Here is a 13,316-nt window from a genome sequence, read left to right as displayed (position 1 = left end):
GGCAAATGCTGGGGCTGTACATTAATTAAGGCCACGGCCGCTTCTTCCCATTCCTAGGTCTTTCCTATCCCATCGTCGCCATAAGACCTACCTGTGTCGGTGCGACGTAAAGCAAAAAAAAAAAAAAAAAGTAGAGAGTCAAGAAAAAGTTTCTTGGCTCACAACATAAACTAACTTTCGAAATATCGTGAATATCAGATAAAATTGCAGATCTTACAAAACTCAGTGGGGTCCCTCCTTAAAATAAACAATTGAAATACAATTCATGATAATCAACAAGCAGAAAATCACCAACGCTGAATGAAATGCCATTGAAAGGCTGTCACATTTCCAGTAAGTAGGATGCTGGCTAACGCTATCTAGAAATAGAAACCTGGATTGGCTTTGGTAGAGGTGTGTTTCTGAAGTTAACCAACTTCTGTGCAGTCTTGATACCTGATTTGAAACTTGTTACATGTCAAGAAGAGTTTTATATGCCATGGGTGCTGCTTTACAGTGTCAAAGGCTGGGCTCTGCAGGCTTTTGAAATATGAATGTATCACAGAATGTTGAAGATCCCAGGGGTAATTCCATCATGCTGGGGAATCACATAAAATGCAGGAAAGCAGTCTATTTCAGTCATATCTTCTGAAATGACAAATACAGACTGACGCAGCTGATTATAGAAGTTGAAATAAATGGGAAACATGGTTGTGAGCCGAGAAAAACTTATCTTGGGGGTGGAACAGTGATTTGACTTCCACAATATGACAACTCCAATACGGAAGTACATAATAGGAACAGTTACTCCATGAGGTTTCCCATCCCTACTACGACAGGTAAATGAATGCAGTTCATGGGTACTACTACTACTTGATGATTCAGGGACTTAAATTTATATTTAAAACATCATTCATTCCCTGTGAGAGAGGGAAATTCAGGAAAATACCATGTGCAGTTTCTTTCCAGTTGCTATAAAATATGTAGGTAATACACATTATCTGCTGAGTTTGACTGTTAAGTAGCATATTATAGTCAATTTAATTAAATCATCAGACTTCATACAGCCATATTTATTAATCTTAATTTACTAGAAATTCTCTTGGGGAAGCTTGTAACTTCTAGAAGGTGTGTGCTGGGTTGGGTAGCTCAGGCGGTAGAGCACTGGCCTCCTGAGCTCAAGGTGGCAGGTTTGATCCTGGCTCAATCTGGTGGTATTTGAAGTTTCTGGGATATGCCAGCTTCGAGTTGGTAGTCTTACCATATGACTGATACACTCTGAATGGATGGATGGACAGACTGATCAAGACATGTAGTAAGCGAAGGGAACAAGAAAAGGAACATAATAGGATGAACAAATTGGCAGATCAGTGTGGAAAGAGGGACCAGCAGCAAGAGGACACACACTAAAACAAAAAAGGGAAAGGGCAATCACCATCTCTTCTCAGTTCCCAACAAGCTTGTTTCTGCTTCCCAGCTTCATCAGGAGGGCAGGTATCAACTTTCATCGAGGGGCCATCTTGACAGATCTTCTTTCTTGATGTGGAAAGTGTGGGATAAGAAAAAAGCTGGATGAGTAGAGCAAAAGGGAGAAAACATAAGATAAATACAGACAGTAAATGATCAGGAACACAGGACAAACAGAAAAGGAGAAAAGGATCTCTATGGGATAATATAAATTATCGTGTTATGTGATCAGAATGTTGGTCAGCAGGGTAGAGGAGGTGGTGGTATACAATTTCAAATCACTAGACTATGTGTCAAAAGACTGGATTAAATTTTAAACCTCTTCCCATATGGAGTGAGGGCATATGACGCTGTTGATGGTGATTCGTCCGTCGGATGGAGACGTAAAGCTTTGAGCACTCCCCTTGGTGTTATTCGACAGGAGTAGACTATGTGCCCACACCAGGTTTCACCCTCTCCCTATCTCATTATCGTCATCATCATCATCATCATCATCATCCCACATCCAGATGCGTGGATCACCCATGGGCGTCAAATAGAAAGACCTGCATCAGGTGAGCCGAACATGTCCTCGGACATCTCTGGCATTAAAAGCCATAAATAAATAAAATTCCTTTTCTTGTTCCCCTCTTACTCTGTCTTGATTTGGCACGTCAAGAATATTTTACTTCCAGCTCTATGCCATAATGTTATTGAATAAAATAAAATAAAAAGAGGTTGATAACAGGGATTGATAAGCAGAGAGCTAGAAGATGTGATTCAGCTGTCTTCTAACTTATTTACCATTTTGTTGACCATGCTTTCTGTCATTTACATTGCTTTCTGAGGTAACGTTGGGTAAATTGGGATCCTCTGCTACAATAACATTCCTTTCTGTATCGTTCCCCACATAGTTGATTGTCTTATAAAATAATTCTGCATGAGCTTTATTGCTACCGTTTCCAGGTCTGTTCACCCCAAAAACATCTACTTGCCTATTATCTTTGGGGATGAGCCTTACACATAGAATTTCATGCTTCTCATCCTTAACTTTTTCATAGCTTACAATTTATTTATTTATTTTTTTGCTAGGGGCTTTACGTCGCAGCTTACAAATTTTTCTTTCACCAGTATGAATACCCGCCCCCCTCTGTATGTATGAGGGAGAAAGAAAAGAGGGAGAAGTAGAAACAGCAAAATGACAAGGACAATTTCCACATCTCCATACACTGCCATCTTCTAGCTCTCTGCTTATCAATCCCTGTTATCAACCTCTTTTTATTTTATTTTATTCAATAATACACTGATTGACAGAGCAAATGCAACACCAAGAAGGAGTGGTCAGAACTTTATGCCAATTGCAGGGTAGACTGACGTCACTGAGGTATGCTCATGATGTGAAATGCGCCGCTGTGCTGCGCACGTAGCGAACGATAAATGGGACACGGCGTTGGCGAATGGCCCAATTCGTACCGTGATTTCTCAGCCGACAGTCATTGTAGAACGTGTTGTCGTGTGCCACAGGACACGTGTATAGCTAAGAATGCCAGGCCGCCGTCAACGGAGGCATTTCCAGCAGACAGACGACTTTACGAGGGGTATGGTGATCGGGCTGAGAAGGGCAGGTTGGTCGCTTCGTCAAATCGCAGCCGATACCCATAGGGATGTGTCCACGGTGCAGCGCCTGTGGCGAAGATGGTTGGCGCAGGGACATGTGGCACGTGCGAGGGGTCCAGGCGCAGCCCGAGTGACGTCAGCACGCGAGGATCGGCGCATCCGCCGCCAAGCGGTGGCAGCCCCGCACGCCACGTCAACCGCCATTCTTCAGCATGTGCAAGACACCCTGGCTGTTCCAATATCGACCAGAACAATTTCCCGTCGATTGGTTGAAGAAGGCCTGCACTCCCGGCGTCCGCTCAGAAGACTACCATTGACTCCACAGCATAGACGTGCACGCCTGGCATGGTGCCGGGCTAGAGCGACTTGGATGAGGGAATGGCGGAACGTCGTGTTCTCCGATGAGTCACGCTTCTGTTCTGTCAGTGATAGTCACCGCAGACGAGTGTGGCGTCGGCGTGGAGAAAGGTCAAATCCGGCAGTAACTGTGGAGCGCCCTACCGCTAGACAAGGCGGCATCATGGTTTGGGGCGCTATTGCGTATGATTCTACGTCACCTCTAGTGCGTATTCAAGGCACGTTAAATGCCCACCGCTACGTGCAGCATGTGCTGCGGCCGGTGGCACTCCCGTACCTTCAGGGGCTGCCCAATGCTCTGTTTCAGCAGGATAATGCCCGCCCACACACTGCTCGCATCTCCCAACAGGCTCTACGAGGTGTACAGATGCTTCCGTGGCCAGCGTACTCTCCGGATCTCTCACCAATCGAACACGTGTGGGATCTCATTGGACGCCGTTTGCAAACTCTGCCCCAGCCTCGTACGGACGACCAACTGTGGCAATTGGTTGACAGAGAATGGAGAACCATCCCTCAGGACACCATCCGCACTCTTATTGACTCTGTACCTCGACGTGTTTCTGCGTGCATCGCCGCTCGCGGTGGTCCTACATCCTACTGAGTCGATGCCGTGCGCATTGTGTAACCTGCATATCGGTTTGAAATAAACATCAATTATTCGTCCGTGCCGTCTCTGTTTTTTCTGCAACTTTCATCCCTTTCGAACCACTCCTTCTTGGTGTTGCATTTGCTCTGTCAGTCAGTGTATTATGGCATAGAGCTGGAAAAAAAAAATCCCAGAGAGTTATATAAAATAACCAAAATTTTATCAGAGAAATTCAGGATCGTACTAGTTGATAATGAAGTTTTCTTTTGATTTTCAGCTGGCATTTTACAAGCAGGCTGGGAAATGTGTTGCAACGTATGAATCCTGCAGTACAGCAGCCTTTAAACATGGGAGGACAGAAACTATGCGGCCCTGTACATTGGCTACCAAGGTCAGTTGTATTTGCTGTTAACCTCTTTAGTGCCAGTGATGATATGAAATGTCATGAGAAGTGCCAGCTGTGATATAACTTGGCAAAGTTCTTTCTGTATTCACTAGGTCGCATTGATGGTAAGTTTCTTCAATAATAGGAACTTCAACCGTCTTCATTTCACCACTTAGAAGTGTCTGTAAGTTGTTTACTTTATGGTAATTTATTTTCTTTGGAATTCAGCTCATCAAATGTGTCCAGACCTGCCTTGAGTCCCCAGTTCTGTTGTAAATCCATCCTGCAAAATAGCCATCATGGCTTCACTGTGTTCACGTGTGGCACAGACAGCAAGAAGTGTATGGGTTCTAAATGGATGCATCTGACCGATGAGAATAAATTTACTTATTCTCAAAATTGAAATATTTTTCCTGAATTATAGTAGATATTGATTAGAAAGTAATAACAAAGAAATATTTGTGAATAATCAATAAAGAATATAATGTAAATTATATCTAACTATTGACTTCACAACTTAAGTACCTACAACTACCAGCGTACAACTAAAAATATATGTTTTAATATTAGTTCTCCTCGCATATTGTTTGCAATATTACATTAATAATACCTTTCAGTTCTGTATATTCAGTATAGCATGCAATACAGTCCCGCTTGTGTTAACTTTGTAATATCCCATGAATAATGCTGTAATATATATAACACTTCATATCTTCTTTATGTTCAGAAGAGAAAAACTGATCTTCTATTTCACTTTGGAACATCCTCTTCTGAGAAGTTGAATGCTTTGACAATGCTATACTACAAGTGCGATTACTGTCTGATGGTACAAACCTGTGTGAAGCCCCGAGCTTCGAGAGGAATATAGGGGAACTATTGGAAGCAAAATAAAGTCTTATCATAATAACACAGTCTCCTGGACCCAATATGAACACTACCGAGCTTGATAGCTGCAGTTGCTTAAGCACGACCAGTATCCAGGCAGTGAGTTCGAGCCCCACTGTGGCAGCCCTCAAGATGGTTTTCCATGGTTTCCCATTTTCACACCAGGCAAATGCCGGAGCTGTACCTTAATGAAGGCCACAGCCGCTTCCTTCCAATCCCTGGGCCTTTCCTATCCCATCGTCGCCTTAAGACCTATCTGTGTCGGTGCGATGTAAAGCAACTAGCAAAAAAAAAAAAAAAAAGAACACTTTGATAGCAACTACCGAAGTGAACGATCCTCCCTTCTGTCATACTGCAGCACATGGACGTGTCTCCATACAGTACAAAATTGCACAACTAAGATTTTGTGTCATCACATAGTAATTGAGCTTCTATAGACTGCTGCATGAATCTTCACTACTAGATGTGCTACTGTACGAATCAGTTAGCTGTAACAAATAAATAAAGTTTTGGTATTTCCACCTATTCAATACAAAATTTAATGCTGTATTCAACTACAACATTTATATAATTATGCAGTACTAGTTTCGACACATAATAGTGTCATCCTCAGCTGTAATTGAAAAACATATACAAGATTTAAAACATAATTTCACAAATTTGGAACAGGATATCCAAATACTAGAATCTTTGAGTAAAGGACCATTACTCGATGCTACGGAATTATGCTACATTCATATAGACCAATACTTTAATGCCAATCTTAATCTTAATGATATTTCTGAAACTCCGAAAGTCCTTTTAGACTTTTTGATAACGTTTCTTAATAAAGTCCAGATTCCAAACAAGAATTTAATTTTACGCATAATACGCAATAAGTTCTCTCGGTATTCGTTCTGCAGCCCACGCCCACCTGATTCTCCCCACATGCACGATCCACATGCGCTGCCTCGGCCTGCCCCTATTCCCCCCTCCTAACATCGTCTTGACTGCGAACACACACTCAATGCTGTCTCGCCGGTTATAGCGTATGGCTAACAGGAGGTTCGTGCTACGGCAGTTTGAGGTGAGTCTTCCCCCTTTAAAAACATTTCATCTTTATCATTTAGCTTGTACAGATTCAGACAATTCCAACATAAGTTTTTTACGGTGTTTCATATCATTACAGGTTCTATATTGAACTAAGAAACATACGCTCTAGTAAGATCTTAAAAAGCCATCTGAATGTTTTCCACCTCATAAGCCTAGGACATAAAAATTGCAAGCCTTCACAACTTTTAAGATATTGCTGCATTATACACATGAATGAAACACAGCATTTTATCAAGAGCACAAATTCAAGAACATCGCAACCGGCTGTCTCTAAAGAGACCTTAATGAACTCTTTTAACATATAACTGACTTGCAAGTTTTTCACTTGTTATAAATGTTTTTAATGTGTTAATATTTTCAAAACGGTTTTAAATAGTTTTTCCACACCCTTTACTTTAAGTCTTATTATGAATTGTATGTATGCCTATTTTTCAATTACAGCTGAGGATGACACTATTATGTGTCGAAACTAGTACTGTATAATTTTATAAATGTAGTAGTTGAATACAGCATTAAATTTTGTATTGAATAGGTGGAAATACCAAAACTTTATTTATTTGTAATTCTTAGTTCAATACCGAATAATGAAATTTCTTACGTTAAATCAGTTAGCTGTGCCAGATGACATTTCCTGCATTTTTCTGCTAAGTAATTTTTTAATATTAAAAAATTAAAGGAAAGAATTAGGTGATAAGACAACAGGGTTTGTATAATTTTTTTTTTTAATTCCTAGTTTTTGGTGGCTGAATTAAAATATTTTTCTCCACAAAGTGGGGGGTGACTGCCCCCCAGTCGCCTCCACTGCATATAACACTTAAACATACTTGTAAAAAAATAACTTGCTAATGAACAAAGAACAAATGGTATGTTTTATTCTACAAGAACATCCTCAGATTCTGTCGAATCACTTTTAACCATATGTATTGTACAATATTGTTTACATTGCGTAGACTTGTCAATGATTGGTGATGATATGAGTAAGTGAGAAAAATTGTCATCTTTATAATTTTGAGAAAGTTTTCTGTACTTATTTTAAGCTGCTAACCGTCCATTACCTCCAGTGACTAAGCTCCGGTCGAGGCTTGCTATGTAGTGGGAGGAGATAAGTAATAACTCTGTTCAGTGGAGAGAGGAGGGGAAGTGCTAGTTGGTTATGTTATGTTTGTCTTGATGTTTATTAGTGAGTAAAGGCATAAGTCATTATTTTTAGTGATAAATAATAACCTACTAAAACGTCTGAAGTGGCAAGAACACTGCCTTCACATCGTAATGTGAATTAAATTCCTCTTTCTGAAAGTAGCAGAACAAGTTAATGCCATCAACCAACAAGTTCTGAGCATTTTGAAAGGTGATTTACAGATTCGACGGTAAATAACCCGGCTCTCTAAAGGAACCAACAGCTTAAGACGGAGGAGCTCCTTTAGTTGGGTGTTGGTCCCCCAGTGGTGAAAATGCCACTGAAACCCAGCAGGCATCATCTCTTCTTCAGGTTAGAGGTGGCCTCATTGAAACCTGGCAGTTAGGTATAAAATGCCTTTGGGTGTGGCGAGCCCATCATAATAATAGATAGTGGATCAGAGTAAAGATCTAAGGAGTACCGCTGCAGCGATGTGCAACTCTTGTGCCTCCAGGGAGGTAAACTGTGTTTGCTTGCTTGTTGAGTTCGTTAAAATTTAAGTCGCCATTTAGTTAATGTATGACATCAGAGATCCTAGTGGCGGAGTAAGGAACGAGGAACAAAACACTGTAGTATTGCCAGCTGCTGTATACGTCATGGAATACTGCAAAGCGTGCGAGTGCGAACTGCCTAATGACAGAGGCTACGTGGAGTGCAAGGAGTGCGGAAATGCATGGCACTAGGATTGCTCCGCCCTGAAAGAAAATTCGTACCTTGCGATGAGCAAGGAAAAAAAGACAAAATGGCGATGTGCTGAATGCAGAAAGAAAGTGGACACTAGCAGTAACGCTAAAAAAAAAACGATGACTTGACAGACATCAACAATAAATTAACAATAGTTGTTGACTTGAAAGATGCAGTGAATGAAATGAAGGAAGAACTGAGGGAAAGTGTTAAAAGTCAGAACAGTATGAGGACATTAGGACAGGAATGCAGAGCATGATTAAACAGATAAAGGAGTTGGAAAAGAAAGTGGAGTGTTTAACAGATGCATGCAAAGAAAAGGATGATATAATTCATGAACAGGAAATTAGAATACAAGAACTTGAACAATATTCCAGAAATAGAAACCTTTTGCTACTTGGTATTCCAGAGAAAGACGAGGAAGATGTTGAAGAAATAGCATGCAGAATTGCAACAGAACTTGGTGTTCCTTTGCGTAAAACTGAAATAGATGCAGCACACAGAGTTCCAACCAGGAAAGGAGTACCCAAACCCATCATAATTCAGCTACCAAGGAAGAAGAGAGACTTAATGCTCGCAAGAAGGAAAAGCAAGACCATCCTTAACTCCAAAATTATTGGACCAACTGAAGGAGGAAAGGTACTTGTCACGGAGCAACTGTCCCCTTACATGGCTAATCTTTGCTGGGAGGCATGGTGACAGGCGGACATCAAAGGATGGAAGTACGTATGGGTGAAGCAGGGAAAGCTGTTCGCTAGAAAATAAGAGAAAACTACCCCGGTAAGAATTCTTTCAAAAAAAGACATTGAAAAAATCCAGTAACTGGCTGAAAGTGTCAATATTTAATTTTACTCTAGTGTATCTTAAATTTAGTTATGGATGTTAGTTACATTGATAGTTGTAGTTAATTACTAGACTCAAAGGTATACAATAATTGTGATGAATGGCTACAGATGACAAAGAAACAAGAAAGTGAAATGTCTCTACTTCATATGAATATAAGATCAGTTAGAAAATATTGGGATCAGATGGTTATAATATTAAGACACAGCAGGCCACTGGTAGATGTGCTAATATTTAGTGAAATAAATATAAATAATGAAGTAGAAATTGCGCAGTATGAGTTATTATATGCATTATTCAATACCTCTTTCGTGACTAAATTATTTCTGTTAATATTTTTAGCAAAATTTGCTGCTAAACATCAATAAATGGAACCATATAATGGAGCAGGACGTTGTCTATATTTTTTCCGTGAGTCATTTCTGAGAAAAAAATTAGTGGGAGGTATACGTCCCAGTGGTCTCCTCCATGCTATAATGCTGTGATTACATTAGCATTTCAAATTGATAATTATGGTATGGAGATGCTCAGAAATAAACAATTACAACACAGTAATATATGTACATGTATTCTCAAACATAAAACCAATACATTTCCAAAAAAAAAAAGAGTAACAACTTGACAAGCAGATCGTAATCAATTTTCAACCACCGCTGTAATGTTTATAGTGCTGCATACTGATAGTCTGAATGTTTTGGTTTAGTAGGTAGTTTACTACTCATGAAAATGAGCAAAACAAGGGACCGCACAAAATGGTACTCGACAAGCCAAACAAATAATCTTTAGCGTTTCTCCTCAATTTTTATACTACATTGCCTACGTATACACCAGTCTTTGCCCTGTGCTGGAATATGAATTCCTACTTGTGACAGACGAATGTCATCAGGTACTCCAATAACACCTCACTTTGGTACCTAGAATGCCACTATACCTCTCCGCTTTCTTGAATGTAGCCGTCAATTAGCTTTAGAGCCAATCCTTTCCTAAATGTCAGCTGATCAGTGACTCCAAGTTTGTTGAGTCTCCCCTCTATAACCAGCTGTGGACTCATCAATGGATTCCTCAAGTATCATCAAGTTGAATTCAAACAGATTAGCCATCTTTTCCACTGCACCTTCATCATGTTCCTCCTCAGCATCGTCATCACCATCAGGAAGAGAATACAAAGTCTCCAGTAATAGTAGATCTGACAACCCTTTCTGAGCCATCTGAAAATATTTCACATTCGTTATACAAAGGTTATGATAAAGGAAAATATATTGGGATAATAATAAATGATCCACATAGTTTGATACTTGAGGTGACTAAGTATATATGCTTTAGAGATAAATATAGGATCTTTTATAAAAATTAAAACGTATATATGCTTGTAATAAAAATTGGGTAACACGTGCTGATGGCATATGAGCAAACTAATGGTAATATATTTTCCACTAACTAAGTGGGCTATAATTCTATAGATATTCATTATTTATGACCTAATATGATGGTAGCACATTTAAAGATAAACTGACAATACATAAAAACTGAATAAAACATACCTGTACACGGATTTCAGAAGTAAGGACGAAAAATCTTCAATTTTGCGCTCTTTCAGCTCTGTTTACATCAATTCACAGCCTTCTTGGTCAGATATCCATGTTTGACAGACACACGAGTCAAAGAACTTCATTGCTATAATTTTTTTCACGTTTCCTGGACTCTTCGCTAGATGACAGCACATACTGTTTGTGGGAATTATAGATCCCAGTGGGTTTAATCTCACAAAAGCATTAGTGGGAAGTAGGTATCCCTCAGAGCATGAAAGAGATAAGAAATGTTTCTAGGGGTAGAGGAATAGTTATTTTCATCAAAGAAGGGTTCATATTTAAAGAAAAGAAATTTATAACAAATCAGTTTGAAAATTTATCAGGGAAAGTTTGGATTAATGGAACACTATATGGGATCATTATGGCAGTATACAGACCATCTGACTATAGTCCAAAGGATTTTGTGGAGGAGTTAGATCTTTATTTACAAAGTATGAATGCTAGAAGCTTAATAATTATTGGGGACATGAACATAGATATTCAGAAAGACAGCAGAGTCACATCCTTGTACAATAATGTGTTAGCAGATCATCAGTTAGTTCATTGCATTAACAAGTTCACAAGGGAAGAGTATATAAATGGAAAACTAACACAATCCTGCATTGACCATGCATTGATTATGAATGCAAAAAATGTAAGAGATTCTTCTGTAATTCAGACTAAAGTTTCTGATCATTATATAATAACTGTACAGATATCACATGATACTAGGTGTAATAAATATGTTCCAGAAAGTTATAGATAACAAACAGGAAAGGGTGAGTAAATCCATGTTAAGAACAGAAAAAGAAATTAATGAGAATATGAGTTCAGATGATACATACATGAAGATTTGCAATGCAGTTAACAAGGCAACTAATGAGACGAAGGATACAAAAAACCAGAAGAGAAGGAAAGACACTCAACCATGGCTGACGGGTGCTATAATAGAAAAAATCAAAGAAAGGGACAGACTTTTCAAAGGATGGAAAAATGCATCAAATTTAAATCCAGAAAATAAGGAAAATTTAAGAAGGTTATATAAAAGAATGAGGAATGATATAACAGCTGATATTCATAAAGCAAAAAGAAAGTATTACAGATTGCTGTTTGAAAGTTGTAGAGGGGACATGAAGAAAACTTGGGAACTATTAAATAATGTGCTAAAGACTAAAACGAAATGGACAATAGAAGAAACGGTAAGACATTATTTAGGAAGGCAAGACTCGCTAGAAAATATAGTTGATAACTTTTCAAAAACATTTTCAGAACAGCTAGAAAAGGTAGTACATGAATGTAGGGTACAACGAAGACCATTACCTAATACAGAGAGACTTTCATCATTTTACCTACCACTAGCAAGTACAGCAGATATAGCAAAAATAATTAAAGGAATGGACATAAATAAATCACCAGGCATGGATAAATTAAGAGTTAAACATCTGAAAGATAACATAGACATAATAACACCAGTAATACAGAAGCTAATCAATAAAATAATAGACACAGGTATTTTCCCAAAGGATCTGAAGACTGCCATAGTGAGACTTATTTACAAGCATGGTTCACATTTACAGTATGAAAACTATAGACAGATATCTATTCTTCAAACTATAGGTAAAGTAGTTGAAAGATACATTGTTGATCATCTAATCTCATATTTAGAAAAATTTAAAATTATTGATGAACACCAATTTGCTTATCAAAAACACAAGGGTACAAGTAATCTTCTTGAGAAATTCTCCAATTTGATCAACGGGAAGTTAAATCAATAAGTAAACTCTTTCAAGATTAAAATTATTGTGTCCACCTTTTCAATACATGTATATATTTTTAGTGGTTAAATTCTATATGAATGAAAGCTAAATCAAGGTATGCACATTTTAGCTATGTTTATTGATTTCTCAAAGGCATTTGATTCAATTTCCCATGAAAAAATTATTGCAGTCTTAAGCAAAATTGGGGTAAGGGGAACACCACTAAAAGTTTTTGAAAGTTATCTGACTGACCGAATGTATAGGGTAAAAATTGATAATATATATGGAGAAATAACTTCTATTAAAGGAAGTATCCTAGGACCCATTTTGTATATTATTTTTGTCAATGATATAAACTCATGTTTTAAAAACTGTAAATATTTCATGTATGCAGATGAAAAACTAATTGTATCAGTACATAAAAACCCAAAAGTGGCAGAGAAGCATTTGCAAATGGAGTACAACTACTTTCAAAAATGGTGCCATGATAAGGGTCTAATAATTAACACTTCAAAAACAAAAGTCTTGTACATTACTACCCCAAAAATGCAGAGAGAAAACATTAAAATAACAGGCCATTCAGTTCAGTGCCTTCATGATGGTGAACGAAAATCATGCAATTGGGACTATGTAATAGAGGAAGTTGATAACATGAAATATTTAGGTATAATAATAGATATTTTTCATGGAAGCAACATATTAATAAGTTATGTGAAAGACTGAGGCTAAGCTTGTTAAAAATGCAAATGGTTAAGTATATAATACCTCATGATAGTTTAAAAATGGTGTATCATTCACTTGTTGAGTCACTTATATCATATGGTGTAAGTGTATGGGGATCAGCTTCTGTTACAGACATAAACATGGTACAAATGTTACAAAATCGTATTGTCAAAGCATTCTTTTGGTATGAAAACAGAGGAATATTTAGCTTAAGTGA

General features: G+C 38.3%; 1 protein-coding gene across 4 annotated transcripts in view; it reads left to right on the top strand.

Moving 5' to 3' along the window:
* The window catches only part of CPT2 (Carnitine palmitoyltransferase 2), a 118,053-nt gene that overhangs the window by 80,628 nt on the left and 24,109 nt on the right, over positions 1 to 13,316 (top strand). For 3 of the 4 annotated variants that reach the window (XM_067145874.2, XM_067145873.2, XM_067145875.2), the window contains exon 10: positions 4,263 to 4,376. In XM_067145874.2, coding sequence (XP_067001975.1) covers positions 4,263 to 4,376 — 114 coding nt within the window. Of the gene's footprint in view, positions 1 to 4,262; positions 4,377 to 4,598; positions 4,789 to 13,316 lie in introns of those variants that run through there. The other variant, XM_067145877.2, reaches the window with a different exon arrangement.

The sequence above is a fragment of the Anabrus simplex genome, chromosome 4 (assembly GCF_040414725.1).
Source record: "Anabrus simplex isolate iqAnaSimp1 chromosome 4, ASM4041472v1, whole genome shotgun sequence".
NCBI lineage: Eukaryota > Metazoa > Arthropoda > Insecta > Orthoptera > Tettigoniidae > Anabrus > Anabrus simplex.
Note: the sequence above shows the minus strand (reverse complement) of the source record. Positions and strands in the feature narration are given on the sequence as shown.